Source organism: Eleutherodactylus coqui, chromosome 4 (genome assembly GCF_035609145.1).
Source record: "Eleutherodactylus coqui strain aEleCoq1 chromosome 4, aEleCoq1.hap1, whole genome shotgun sequence".
NCBI lineage: Eukaryota > Metazoa > Chordata > Amphibia > Anura > Eleutherodactylidae > Eleutherodactylus > Eleutherodactylus coqui.
This window is the reverse complement of record NC_089840.1, coordinates 293,754,066-293,768,948: the sequence shown is the minus strand read 5'-3', so window position 1 is coordinate 293,768,948 and position 14,883 is coordinate 293,754,066. Positions and strand designations below refer to the sequence as shown.

Sequence of the window (14,883 nt, the reverse complement as noted above, 5' to 3'; positions counted from 1 at the left end):
CTTTCTTCTCTCTTTTCTCCTTGATCTTACCTCTTTCTTGTTCTCTCTCCTCTCCTTCCATCTTTACTCTCTTCCTCCCTCCTTTCGTCTATACTACTTTCTTCCTCTTTTCCTCTTCTTCCTTCTCTCCCTTCATCTCTTTCTTCCTCTTTTCCTCTTCTTCCTTCTCTCCCTTCATCTCTTTCTTCCTCTTTTCCTCTTCTTCCTTCTCTCCCTTCATCTCTTTCTTCCTCTTCTTCCTTCTCTCCATCTCTTTCTTCCTCTTTTCCTCTTCTTCCTTCTCTCCCTTCATCTCTTTCTTCCTCTTTTCCTCTTCTTCCTTCTCTCCATCTCTTTCTTCCTCTTTTCCTCTTCTTCCTTCTCTCCCTTCATCTCTTTCTTCCTCTTTTCCTCTTCTTCCTTCTCTCCCTTCATCTCTTTCTTCCTCTTTTCCTCTTCTTCCTTCTCTCCCTTCATCTCTTTCTTCCTCTTTTGCTCTTCCTCCTTCTCTCCCTTCATCTCTCTTTTCTTCTTTCTCTCTCCCTAAGCTCATTTCCTTCTCCTGTGTTCTCCCCCTCCTCCCTCATGCCCTTTCTCTTCCCCTCTGTCATGCCTTCTTTCTCCCTCCTCTGTCCTCATTTGTTTCCTCTTCTCCCTCCTCTGTCCTCATTTGTTTCCTCTTCTCCCTCCTCTGTCCTCATTTGTTTCCTCTTCTCCCTCCTCCTGTCCCCATTCTCTCTCTCCCTCCCGCTTCCCCCTCATCTCTGTGGGTTTTTCTCACTTTCAGGTATTCCTCCGTCTTTTCCTCTAGTTTCGCCCTCTTTCCGGTTCCTGTTCTCGCGCCGCGGTCCGCGTCCCGCCTTTAGTAGCGACTTCCCGTAACCCTGCGGTCCTGGCGCTGTGACTGGGGCTTCATTAACATGTTCCGTTTCCCTCTCATTCAATTAGCAGGATGTCGGCGTCCGGACCGGTTTTGTCGCATTGAAATACAAAAAATAAAAAAATAAACTGTTAGTGTTATGAAACGCGGCGATTTTAATTAAGATAAAAGCTTCCGGCGACCGCAGAGACAAAGATCCCCCATCCGGCTTAATTATTAACCTTAACATTGATAGCAGACAATAGGCGGCGCGGCTGCTGCCACAGATAAAGGGGCGGTTTTATCTGCGCCTGCTCTGGGGTGCCGGCCCGCTTTCCTCCTCTCCGGGGATCGGCGCTCTTTATCTGGAAAGTTTTTCCTTTCGGCATCGATGACTTTAGAAAGAGACATCGGTGGAGGACGCCGCGCCAGTGGGAAATAGCGTGAATGAGAAGACGGAGGATCTGCGCACGCCGCTCTCAGCGCTTCCATTGTGTCCCGTCCTGCAGGCAACGGCGGCTGCGACAATTATATTTACATATATTAATGAACTTGGAGAAAAAGTTGAATTTTCAAAGATAAAGCGGCTTCTCATATGGGAACTGATGGAATCGGAGACGGAAAGGACCGCGGCGCCATTAACAAAGAGCGCAGACGTTCGAATGAGATTAATGCAGGAAGCGACAATCGGGGGCGATCAGAGGCCCGGAGGTGGGATGGCGGCTCCTAAAAAGGGCAAGGTCACATGGAGGTCGATAGACTTGGGGTGTAAGCATACGGCGCGGGCAAATGGCGGTAGAGTGAAATTACGGATGAAGAATAATAGATACATCTGCGGCACATCCGATACCAATGGTCCAGGGGGGAGTAGCGGATATGAAGCTTTACGGACGCGCCGGTCTGTGCAACGCATCAACCGTGCGAACTGAAGCAGCGCTATAAATACGGTTTTCTGACAAATTTGTGGCAAAATGTGACATCTTGTTTTTTTTATATTCCACTAATTTCAAGAAAAATGTGAAAAAAATGTGCAAATAAATTAGCGCTATTTAGACTCTGGCGCAGATTTACATTCAAAGGTGGTAAATGTTTGACCGGAGACTTGATGCAGAATTCGCCCAGAATCAAAGCATATTCTGCGCCAAATCTGTGGTGAAACGCTCTGCGTGGATCGGGACTTCGCGCCGCTTTCACGTGGGTGACAAAATCGCGCAATTTTTTCCATCATGTGATAGCGCTAGAAAATGCATGTGAAGCCCACGCCTCGCAATGGTCTCCTTCACATTAGCGCTGTTTTCTCTGATGCCATCTTGCTGGGAAAGAAAAATCGCGGCACGCTCAATCTTGCTGCATTTTTTTTCCGTAGCCCATGTTTTCCTATGGAGCCTCTTTTTTATCGCATCACAAAAGACGAATTTGCGATTTTCATGTGATGCGTTTTTAGTGTTAGTAAGTTCTGTTCTGCTACAAAATCGCGAGAAAATCACAAGCAGCAGTGATAGTTCTGCGAGAAAAAGCGGCGCTGACGCCCAAAAATCACAGGGAAGAAATACGATGGCCAGTGTGAAGGAGCCCTAAGTATTAGATCAGGATGGGGGGGTTTATCCTCTGAGGATGTTAGCTGTTCACTGACAGCAAGCATGTATATTCACATACAGTCTATGAAGTGACCCCCAACACCTATATAACATGGATGGGAATATCCCAGCAGTTATCATGTCTATACTCCAGTCACATACAAGGCTGCATTCATGGTTCATGGGTCACGTGACTGCTCTAGATGTGACTGGAGTATAAGAAGCATGTTCTATTGTTTTTTGTCTCCATGGTAACAGACTACAGACAAGCGCTCTGCAGTCACACTGCTCACCTACCGTAAGTACAGGGACATGATTAGACCTGTGTAGTTGCTGTATACGCAAAACGACGGGACGTTTTCCAGAGTTGCCGTGTTTGACATTGACCTCGCACTGCGGCCATAAAAAGAACGTGGCCGCAAAAGTAAAGATCACCGTTGATCACGGCGTAACGAAATGTCCCGCAGCTTTCTAGAAAACACTATTGTTCAATTTCTCACAATTTTCACAAAATGTTTGCAGTCAGTGAATGGAAATCCACCCTGACCGATCCTGCTGATGGTTCTCTATTATTGTATGCAGTGTAATAGATACAGACTGATGCCTGCTGGCTGCACTGATACATTGTAGCAAACTATCAGAGTGTTCAGCTCACAGAGGATTGTCACACGGAGGGGTTGGATGCCTGTGATCCGGCCGTTCACCCTGCGAATCTGATTTCTCGATGTAATCTGTGTTTTTTGTGAAACGCATAGCAGAAAAAAAATCGCAGGTTTATGAGCGCGATAGCGGTCCAATTTTCTCGGATCGCTATCGCACTTGCCCGTGTAAATACAGCCTCACACTGTGTGAGCAGGACAGTTCCCTGTCAGCAAGCAGAGATCTTGAGAATGACGAGGCATTGACCTGCAGAGTCTATTAGAAGCTTCTATATGTTTACTGTCTGGAGCGAATGGCGCCGTGAGATTTCTTCGTGGAAACATATGGCTGGGTCGATTGAAAAATAAATTTCACCTTAAACGCGGCGTTTCGCTCGCACTCCGGCGCAGACCTCGCTGGAATTTACACATTGTGTCAATAAAAATTCATGGATTGATAAAGCTGGGCGCCGTGAATCAGCGGCCGCAGGAGGACGGCGCCGAGCCCACAAAGTCCAGCCATAAAAATCCAGTATGACATTTACGATCGACATTTAACAGTTCGCCGCTCGTGTTTGATCAGCGCATTAGATTGGGAATTAAGGTGGGAAGATAGTGATGGGAGGCTCGGGCCGCGGCGGAGGGGGAATGTCAGGGGGAATGGCTGCGCAATTCATGAGAATGTCTGTTAGCCAGTTATGGCCGATGTACATGGGGCAGTATAGCAATCAGGTGAAAATGGGGAAGGGGTAGTTACACTTGTTATACTCCAGTCACATCTAGAGCTGCCCTCATGCGTCTTGTACTCCAGTCCATTACATAGCTGCTCTCATGCTTCTTGTACTCTTGTCCCTTCCAGAGCTGCCCTCATGCTTCTTGTACTCTTGTCCCTTCCAGAGCTGCACTCATGCTTCTTGTACTCTTGTCCCTTCCAGAGCTGCCCTCATGCTTCTTGTACTCCAGTCCCTTCCAGAGCTGCCCTCATGCTTCTTGTACTCCAGTCCCTTCCAGAGCTGCCATTATGCTTCTTGTACTCCAGTCCCATCCAGAGCTGCCCTCATGCTTCTTGTACTCCAGTCCCTCCCAGAGCTGCCGACATGCTTCTTGTACTCCAGTCCCTCCCAGAGCTGCCGACATGCTTCTTGTACTCCAGTCCCTTCCAGAGCTGCCCTCATGCTTCTTGTACTCCACTCCCTTCCAGAGCTGCCCTCGTGCTTCTTGTACTCCAGTCCCTTCCAGAGCTGCCCTCGTGCTTCTTGTACTCCAGTCACATCTAGAGCTGCCCTCATGCTTCTTGTACTCCAGTCCCATCCAGAGCTGCCCTCATGCTTCTTGTACTCCAGTCCCTTCCAGAGCTGCCCTCGTGCTTCTTGTACTCCAGTCCCTTCCAGAGCTGCCATTATGCTTCTTGTACTCCAGTCCCATCCAGAGCTGCCCTCATGCTTCTTGTACTCCAGTCCCTCCCAGAGCTGCCGACATGCTTCTTGTACTCCAGTCCCTCCCAGAGCTGCCGACATGCTTCTTGTACTCCAGTCCCTTCCAGAGCTGCCCTCATGCTTCTTGTACTCCAGTCCCTTCCAGAGCTGCCCTCATGCTTCTTGTACTCCAGTTCCTTCCAGAGCTGCCATTATGCTTTTTGTACTCCAGTCCCATCCAGAGCTGCCCTCATGCTTCTTGTACTCCAGTCCCTTCCAGAGCTGCCCTCATGCTTCTTGTACTCCAGTCCCTTCCAGAGCTGCCCTCATGCTTCTTGTACTCCAGTCCCTTTCAGAGCTGCACTCATGCTTCTTGTACTCCAGTCCCTTTCAGAGCTGCACTCATGCTTCTTGTACTCCAGTCCCATCCAGAGCTGCCCTCATGCTTCTTGTACTCCAGTCCCATCCAGAGCTGCCCTCATGCTTCCTGTACTCCAGTCCCACCCAGAGCTGCCCTCATGCTTCTTGTACTCCAGTCCCTTTCAGAGCTGCACTCATGCTTCTTGTACTCCAGTCCCTTTCAGAGCTGCCCTCATGCTTCTTGTACTCCAGTCCCTTTCAGAGCTGCACTCATGCTTCTTGTACTCCAGTCCCTTTCAGAGCTGCCCTCATGCTTCTTGTACTCCAGTCCCTTTCAGAGCTGCACTCATGCTTCTTGTACTCCAGTCCCTTTCAGAGCTGCACTCATGCTTCTTGTACTCCAGTCCCTTCCAGAGCTGCACTCATGCTTCTTGTACTCCAGTCCCATCCAGAGCTGCCCTCATGCTTCTTGTACTCCAGTCCCATCCAGAGCTGCCCTCATGCTTCTTGTACTCCAGTCCCATCCTGAGCTGCCCTCATGCTTCTTGTACTCCAGTCCCTTTCAGAGCTGCACTCATGCTTCTTGTACTCCAGTCCCTTTCAGAGCTGCCCTCATGCTTCTTGTACTCCAGTCCCTTTCAGAGCTGCCCTCATGCTTCTTGTACTCCAGTCCCATCCAGAGCTGCCCTCATGCTTCTTGTACTCCAGTCCCATCCAGAGCTGCCCTCATGCTCTTTGGGACATTGACGTGTTGCAGTCAGAGCGGACAGCAGCATTTCAAGGTCTACCAGTTGCGATCAGAGTTCTCTTTTATGGCGGCTGTCAGACAGCTGATGCCCGCTGTGATGCCCCTCCGGACCCCCTCCATACACGGCGTTGGCTAGGCATGGACGTATACAGTTGTATGGCTGACACAAAGCGGTTCTCCAGGACTTCTGCTATTGATGATCTTTCCTCAGGCTAGGCCACCGTTAGTTGATCAGTGAGAGTCCGCCCCTCAAGATCCTCACTGATTAGCTGCGGACGGCGCTATCCATTCTGCAGTGGCCCAGGTTGGTACTGCAGGCGCACTTCCCATTAAAATCAATGCAATACCAACCTGGGCCACTGCACTATGGACAGCGCTATCTGCTATTCTAGCTGCGCTGGTGATCAGCTGATTGGTGGGGATCCTGAGTGTCGACACGCGGCTGATCAACTATTGATGACCGATCCTGAGGATGAGTTCTCAGTAGTAAAAGGGATTGTCCAGCGTTAGGAAGAAAGCAGCCATGATTTTCTAACACAGCGCCACTCTCATCCGCGGGTTGTGTCTGGTATTGCTGCCAAGCTGCCACTCACATCAATAAACCAGAGCTGCAATACCACACATAACCCCTGGGTGGTGCTGTGTTTGCAAGAAAGCAGCCATGTTTTTCTAAGCTTGGACAACCCCTCTAATTGTTTGTTACAGTTGCATCCTCTGCAGACTGATACATTGTAACAAGCTATCAGGACAGGACAGGTGTAGATGTGTGTACCTCACAGAGCATTGCCTGCACTGATACATTGTAACAACCCTTCAGCTGGGAGTTTGGTGGCTTCTAATTATACCCACAGGATTAGTGAAATTAAACGTCCCCAACTCAGAGGCCTCTGGAGGGCGCTGTGCTGCTCCAAATCAGACAACGTCCACATCAGACGATGAGCTTGCTATTTATGAACACAAATATGTAGCTAAAGAGTTGCTGATAGGTGGCGCTGTGGCGGAGCTCATCTACCTCTACAGACCTGCGTCTGTGTCGGCATCTTGTAGCCATTAAAGCTGACTCGCTGCGCTCCGAGGTGTAAAACTTGGTTTTGCGCATGGAGACCATCATTGAAAACCACGAGGGACTTTTACACGCAGTGCCATTTACACGCAAAGACAATCTTTCAAGCGACTGAAAGATTGACAGTTTTAGTGATCGTTTTGCATAAAGTGTTAATAGACACTAATGTCTATTGACACTTGATCAGCTTCATTTGCGTGTAAAAGGGCTTCCGGGAGCTGTTTGTAGAGCCCAGCATGTGGTCTGAGTTCTGCACACAGCTCCATTGTTCTCGCGCGAGCTGTTGGTAGAACACAATGTAATCTCCGAGTCCCGTGCAGAACACAGCGTGCGGTCCCTGTTCTCTCTCCTAAAATCATTGTTCAGTTGAAGAGTGAACGATGGCAGCGTTTACACGCAACGGTTATCTCTCATATGCCATTGTTTTAACGAATTTCAGCGATAATCATTGCGTGTAAATGGGCCTTGACTGAACATGTGTAGCGTGATATGCATAGCTACAGCGCCACCTGTTGGTGACTTTTATACAATTTTTCCTTCCATGAATGGCAAGCGATCGCCAGAAGTTTATCTCATTTGGAGCAGCAGAGCGCCCTCCAGAGGCCTACGAGTAGGGGAAGGGTAATTTCACTGATCCTGTGTATTGTATGTTTTCAGTCACTGACAGCAAGCAGAGCTCTTGAAAGTTGTTAAAAATAGAAGCAAAGTCCACTGAAAAGTTGTGCAGCTCCTTCTTACCTGGAGATGGAGCTTTGTGGCCGAGCGGCTCTTGGAACTTACATGAAGACTATAATAAAGAGTAGCGTTCCGCCCGCCCAGCCGCCGCCGCCGCGCACGATCTCCGATAGCTCATCTGTTTTCCTGTAATTGCAGCTGTATGTGGATTCCGGGTTCTCAGTGACACTCCTGGCCCCGTCTGATTGCTGTCACGTGTGGCGCACGGTTGCAGGACGCCGTTGATTACAGAATGGCGCTGTTCGCCGCGACCTTCCAGAGAAAGATCTAAACTGTTCATTTTCTAGAACTTCTGGTGATCCGTGTTTAGGCTGCGCTGGCCGGACGGCTGAATGACCCCCAGAGCTTACAGTCTAGTCCCGGGTGACATTACAGGTCCGGCGCTGGATGTTGGGTAGAGTAGTCCATCGGGAGGTTCTCAGATGATTGGGATGTAAGCTCTTGGGTCGGTGGCGCCGCCGCTCTAACGGGTCCCGTGTGTTTTCTTGCAGCCGGCACCATCTCTGGAGAAGAAGTCCCGCTGGTGGCCAAGTCTCACATCAAGGAGTACCGGGACAGCTTCTCCTGCGAGAAGTTCAACTTCAGGAGTAACCCCAACATCACCTTCTACGTCTACGTCAGCAACTTCTCCTGGCCAATCAAGATCCAGGTCAGTCCCTGCGCCCGATCACATGACCAGACACTGCGCAACGCCCATCCGAGCGGCTGAAGTCCCATGCAAATAAAGCTAAGCTCTGTAACTTTGGCTTTGGAGATCACATAAGGCATTTACATACAGAGGCTTGTCTGCTTACTGCTGACACAGCTGGGGGTTTGTTACAGTGTAGAGGTGAACACATCAGTAGCACACATCTCTCTCCTGTGCTGATAGTCTGTTACAATGTATCAGTGCAGTGAAATAAAGATCAGTCTGGAGTCCATTATGTTTATATGACAGACTGGATACATTGTAACAAAACCTCAGCTGTGTGGAATTTTAGGGCCAGATGGGATTTCAGCTTCTTAAAGGGGTTTTCTGGATCTCCTGTTCTTGATGACCTTTCCTTAGGATGGCTCATCAGTTTCTCATCCATGGGGGTTCACTGCTCACATGAGTTGTTTAAAGAGACTGCAACTCGGGTGAGTGCTGCCGCCTCTGTTCTGCCCTGTGACATCACCTTCATTCCACGGTCTCATTCAAGTGAAAGGGACTGAGCTGCTATACCAGGTTCCACCACTACACAATGTACAGCGCTGTACCTGGCATGCAGTGAAGAGCTGCAGCATTCATCAGCATGTCGCAGTCTCTTCAATCAGCTGATTGTGGGGTTCCGGAGTGACAAACTGCCGCCTAAGGATATGTCAGCAATATTAAAGTCCTAGCAAACCCCTTTAAGAGGCTGAAAACCAGCATGTTGGCCTAATACTCCTCATAGCTGAGGGTTTGTTACAATGTATCAGTCTGGACAATCCCCTGTGGAGATCAGGCTGATAGCTAGTTACAATGTGTGAGATAAAACACAGCAGCACAAATCTCACAGAGGATTGTCTACACTGATACATTGTAACAAACCCCCTTAATGTCAACAACTAGTGTTTCCATTCAGTGACAGCAAGCTGCCGGAAATGTAGAGGAATTGAAATGCCGAGTCTACACACCGCTCCGTTTGCTTCAGCAGATATCGGTTTTGCTGCGTTGCACGCCTCGCTGTCCGTTTCTCTCTTGCTCCCCATAGGGCATCAATCAGGAGGCATCGGACCGGCGCCAGCGCCTCGCTGAAACGCTCGCCAGCGGGCCAACACCGCCAGAGCCCAAGAGACTTGCGCGGATATCTGGCTCGCCGCCGTTCTGTTTAGCTGATTTCATTCTCTTTTAATTCCTTAACGTCAAAGAAAAACAGAATCCGCCCGACCCTGACCGCGCGGGCACTGCCGCATTAACGGGCGCGCTGAGCCCAGGAATACTGCACCCCCCCCGTATACGAGAGGCGCCCCCCATCATCCCACAGGGACCTCTTTATCATGTGTCTGTACACCGGGCAGTCAGGCTGGTGATGCCTCCCATCACACACATTGGATGTCACTCTAGGTGACAGCAAGTATGGCTGCCAGAAGAGCGTCTACCAGGGCCATCACCCAGCTTTCCCAGGGCCCTGACCGGCACTACAGGAGACGCGTGGCGATGCCAGAGGGCGGCACCTGCAGCCAATATATAAAAGGCGCGTTAACGATGAATCACTTTTTACGTCACTCCGATGCAGATCCACATCACATCTGTAGTGGCGAGGGAGGCGGGACTTAGGGGAGGGCTGCCATTGGCTGACCCCTGAAAAGTATGGGCACTCCCCAAAAAGTAATTGTGCCCATTTTCTACGAAAAGTATGTGCGCCCACCCACTCCCAAAAAGTGGAAAAGAACCGCCATCCCATACGGTTTTTATGGTCTCCACTACGGCTGTCATCACCCAGCTTTCTCTGCTTCCTGAGTGGCAGATCTGCACAGCGACGCCTCTGTCCCGTGATGACGCAGTATGGGAGCTGTCATGGCGGTCCTATGGGATATCCAAGTCACATGATCCCACGCCGTAGGTCGGCCATTTCTGACCGCAGACTTCTTCTCGCTTGCGTTTGTCTTCCCAGTATCTGTAGCTCATTTTCTGCTTTGGAATCAGCCGCTGTCCCTGGACGGCCGCCATCTTCCCTGCCCCCTGGCAGCGGTCCCGCTGCCCCCCTCCCCCACCGCTGTAAATACTCGTACTAGTGTGTGAGAGTAGCGTGGCCTGAGCCCATAAAACCCAATATGTTCCCGGAATCGGCGCCGCGCCGGCCGCTCTGCCTGGACATCACAATTCACAGCCGCGCATCAATATTCACCATATGCAAAACCGCGGCGGAGCGCTCGCACATCTCAATTACCGAGGAGTGAGGGATGGCCTCCATCGCTCTGCCTTCATACTCCGCCATAAATTAAGGCTCCTTCCAGAACGACTGGCGCAGAAATCACCCGGCGACTCGCAGACTTATCAGGGGGCTGTTTTTTATTTTTAACCTCAGATAATAAATGGCGCTGACGAAAAATCACAAAATTCTTAACACGGCGGCGGAAAAGAACAATGGATTTATGGAAGGGAAACGGATCCAATAGAAGAAGCTAAAAAGGCGGAAGTCCAATTATCCATATGGAAATCTGCCCTGGAAAAGCTGGGTGACAACTAGTAGGGCTACCATGACTCCTCCCTCAGCTTTCCACGTGCCCTAAAGGGCTTGTAATGCCACATCCCCCATGACCCCTTCTTCTGCTTTGCCTCTGCACGTCAGTCATTCTGCACACTAGCATTCTGCTCATGAAACAGGAGGTGCAGGATGAGCAGAGTGATAGCCCCTCCCAGATATAGTGGGGGGGGGGTAGGGTGTGATCAGCATTAGTATCTGTGCTGCATCTATAGTCATCATTTATGGGGGTTTGGAGGTGATCCTTGAGATGGTAGTCATCTATAGGCCCTAGTGATCTATGGGGGTCCTGGGACACTGATCTATAGTCTGCAGTAATCTATGGGGGTCTTGGGCAGTGATTTATAGGCTGTAGTGATCTATAGGGGTCCTGGGGGGTGATCTAGAGGCTGTAGTGATCTATAGGGGTCCTGGGGGGCAGTCATCTGTGGGCTATAGTGATCTATGGAGGTCCTGAGCAGTGATCTATAGGCTGTAGTGATCTATGTGAGGTCCAGTGGGTTGGCAATAATCTATGAAGGGTTCTGGTGGTGGCAGTGATCTATGGGAGTGAACCTGGGGTGGTGGCAGTGATCTATGGGAGTGAACCTGGGGTGGTGGCAGTGATCTATGGGAGTGAACCTGGGGTGGTGGCAGTGATCTATGGGAGTGAACCTGGGGTGGTGGTAGTGATATATGGGAGTGAACCTGGGGTGGTGGTAGTGATCTATGGGAGTGAACCTGAGGTGGTGGCAGTGATCTATGGGAGTGAACCTGGGGTGGTGGTAGTGATCTATGGGAGTGAACCTTGGGTGGTGGTAGTGATCTATGGGAGTGAACCTTGGGTGGTGGCAGTGATCTATGGGAGTGAACCTGGGGTGGTGGCAGTGATCTATGGGAGTGAACCTGGGGTGGTGGCAGTGATCTATGGGAGTGAACCTGGGGTGGTGGCAGTGATCTATGGGAGTGAACCTGGGGTGGTGGCAGTGATATATGGGAGTGAACCTGGGGTGGTGGTAGTGATCTATGGGAGTGAACCTGGGGTGGTGGCAGTGATCTATGGGAGTGAACCTGAGGTGGTGGCAGTGATCTATGGGAGTGAACCTGGGGTGGTGGCAGTGATCTAAGGGAGTGAACCTGGGGTGGTGGTAGTGATATATGGGAGTGAACCTGGGGTGGTGGTAGTGATCTATGGGAGTGAACCTGGGGTGGTGGCAGTGATCAATGGGAGTGAACCTGGGGTGGTGGCAGTGATCTATGGGAGTGAACCTGAGGTGGTGGCAGTGATATATGGGAGTGAACCTGGAGTGGTGGCAGTGATCTATGGGAGTGAACCTGGGGGGGTGGCAGTGATCTATGGGAGTGAACCTGGGGGGGGGTGGCAGTGATCTATGGGAGTGAACCTGGGGGGGGTGGCAGTGATCTATGGGAGTGAACCTGGGGTGGGGGTAGTGATATATGGGAGTGAACCTGGGGTGGTGGTAGTGATCTATGGGAGTGAACCTGGGGTGGTGGTAGTGATCTATGGGAGTGAACCTGGGGTGGTGGTAGTGATCTATAGGAGTGAACCTGGGGTGGGGGTAGTGATCTATGGGAGTGAACCTGGGGTGGTCGTAGTGATCTATGGGAGTGAACCTGGGGTGGTGGCAGTGATCTATGGGAGTGAACCTGAGGTGGTGGCAGTGATCTATGGGAGTGAACCTGGGGTGGTGGCAGTGATCTAAGGGAGTGAACCTGGGGTGGTGGTAGTGATATATGGGAGTGAACCTGGGGTGGTGGTAGTGATCTATGGGAGTGAACCTGGGGTGGTGGCAGTGATCAATGGGAGTGAACCTGGGGTGGTGGCAGTGATCTATGGGAGTGAACCTGAGGTGGTGGCAGTGATATATGGGAGTGAACCTGGAGAGGTGGCAGTGATCTATGGGAGTGAACCTGGGGGGGTGGCAGTGATCTATGGGAGTGAACCTGGGGGGGGGGGGGGTGGCAGTGATCTATGGGAGTGAACCTGGGGTGGTGGCAGTGATCTATGGGAGTGAACCTGGGGTGGGGGTAGTGATCTATGGGAGTGAACCTGGGGTGGGGGTAGTGATATATGGGAGTGAACCTGGGGTGGTGGTAGTGATCTATGGGAGTGAACCTGGGGTGGGGGTAGTGATCTATGGGAGTGAACCTGGGGTGGTGGCAGTGATCTATGGGAGTGAAGCTGGGGTGGGGGTAGTGATCTATGGGAGTGAACCTGGGGTGGTGGCAGTGATATATGGGAGTGAACCTGGGGTGGTGGCAGTAATCTATGGGAGTGAACCTGGGGTGGGGGCAGTGATATATGGGAGTGAACCTGAGGTGGTGGCAGTGATCTATGGGAGTGAACCTGAGGTGGTGGCAGTGATATATGGGAGTGAACCTGAGGTGGTGGCAGTGATCAATGGGAGTGAACCTGGGGTGGTGGCAGTGATCTATGGGAGTGAACCTGGGGTGGTGGCAGTGATCTATGGGAGTGAACCTGGGGTGGTGGCAGTGATCTATGGGAGTGAACCTGGGGTGGTGGTAGTGATATATGGGAGTGAACCTGAGGTGGTGGTAGTGATATATGGGAGTGAACCTGAGGTGGTGGTAGTGATATATGGGAGTGAACCTGGGGTGGGGGTAGTGATCTATGGGAGTGAACCTGGGGTGGTGGCAGTGATCTATGGGAGTGAACCTGGGGTGGTGGCAGTGATCTATGGGAGTGAGCCTGGAGTGGTGGCAGTGATCTATGGGAGTGAACCTGGGGTGGTGGCAGTGATCTATGGGAGTGAACCTGGGGTGGGGGTAGTGATCTATGGGAGTGAACCTGGGGTGGTGGCAGTAATCTATGGGAGTGAACCTGGGGTGGTGGCAGTGATCTGTGGGAGTGAACCTGGGGTGGTGGCAGTGATCTATGGGAGTGAACCTGGGGTGGTGGCAGTGATATATGGGAGTGAACCTGAGGTGGTGGTAGTGATATATGGGAGTGAACCTGGGGTGGTGGCAGTGATCTATGGGAGTGAACCTGGGGTGGTGGCAGTGATCTATGGGAGTGAACCTGGGGTGGTGGCAGTAATCTATGGGAGTGAACCTGGGGTGGTGGCAGTGATCTGTGGGAGTGAACCTGGGGTGGTGGCAGTGATCTATGGGAGTGAACCTGGGGTGGTGGCAGTGATATATGGGAGTGAACCTGAGGTGGTGGCAGTGATCTGTGGGAGTGAACCTGGGGTGGTGGCAGTGATCTATGGGAGTGAACCTGGGGTGGTGGCAGTGATATATGGGAGTGAACCTGAGGTGGTGGTAGTGATATATGGGAGTGAACCTGGGGTGGTGGCAGTGATCTATGGGAGTGAACCTGGGGTGGTGGCAGTGATCTATGGGAGTGAACCTGGGGTGGTGGCAGTGATCTATGGGAGTGAACCTGGGGTGATGGCAGTGATCTATGGGAGTGAACCTGGGGTGGTGGTAGTGATATATGGGAGTGAACCTGGGGTGGTGGCAGTAATCTATGGGAGTGAACCTGGGGTGGTGGCAGTGATCTGTGGGAGTGAACCTGGGGTGGTGGCAGTGATCTATGGCGGTCCTTAGGAGGACACTGATTTGAAGGGCTGGTGGCAGGGATCTAAGGGAGACTCTGGGGGTGACTTTGATCTATAGACGGGTCCTGGGCTGGCGGTAATCTAGGGGGTGGATCCAGGGGATGGCGGTGATCTATAAGGGGAGGGGTGCTGGGACGGCAGTGATCTGTGGGTTGGAGTTATCTGTTGGCAGATCTCTAGGTGGTCCGGGTGTGGCAGTGATCTATAGGTTTAGTGATCTATAGTGATAAGTTTATTTGCCTGCGGCGGTCGACCCCAGGGGCCTCGTTGTCCTGACCTGTATCTTCCATCGATAATTAAGTGACTATTCGCTGTGATCGGTTGCTCTGCCATTCATCAGACTAAGAGCAGCAATAAATCCATCGCGGTCTAGCTCTCGCTGATGTCAGCGCTCGGCGCTGCGTCCCCTCCGGGAAGCTTCACCTATCGGTCACCTTGGGACAAACGTCCATCACTGTCCGTCTTCTCCTTAATTACAGCAGAGCAGCAAAGGGGAGACGTCATCAGAATCATGAGCGATTGTTACAATGTATGTATATGAAGGGGGGGCTCGGCGGAGAGTCAAATGACTCCCATGACCCTGTCCATCACCTCCTCCGCAGGGTCATTGATTATATACTTTCTCAGAGTTCTGAGCGGCAAATCAGCCACTACTGTTATAACCTTCAGATACATCATATATGTGACTGATATCAGCGGCTCCTCTTATAACGCTCCAG

At 51.3% G+C, this 14,883-nt stretch overlaps 1 protein-coding gene across 1 annotated transcript in view; it reads left to right on the top strand.

Moving 5' to 3' along the window:
* Positions 1 to 14,883, top strand: part of ATRNL1 (attractin like 1) — a 379,911-nt gene that overhangs the window by 220,010 nt on the left and 145,018 nt on the right. The window contains exon 24 of the mRNA XM_066601402.1: positions 7,866 to 8,023. Within this exon, the coding sequence (XP_066457499.1) occupies positions 7,866 to 8,023 (158 nt within the window). The remainder of the gene's footprint in view (positions 1 to 7,865; positions 8,024 to 14,883) is intronic.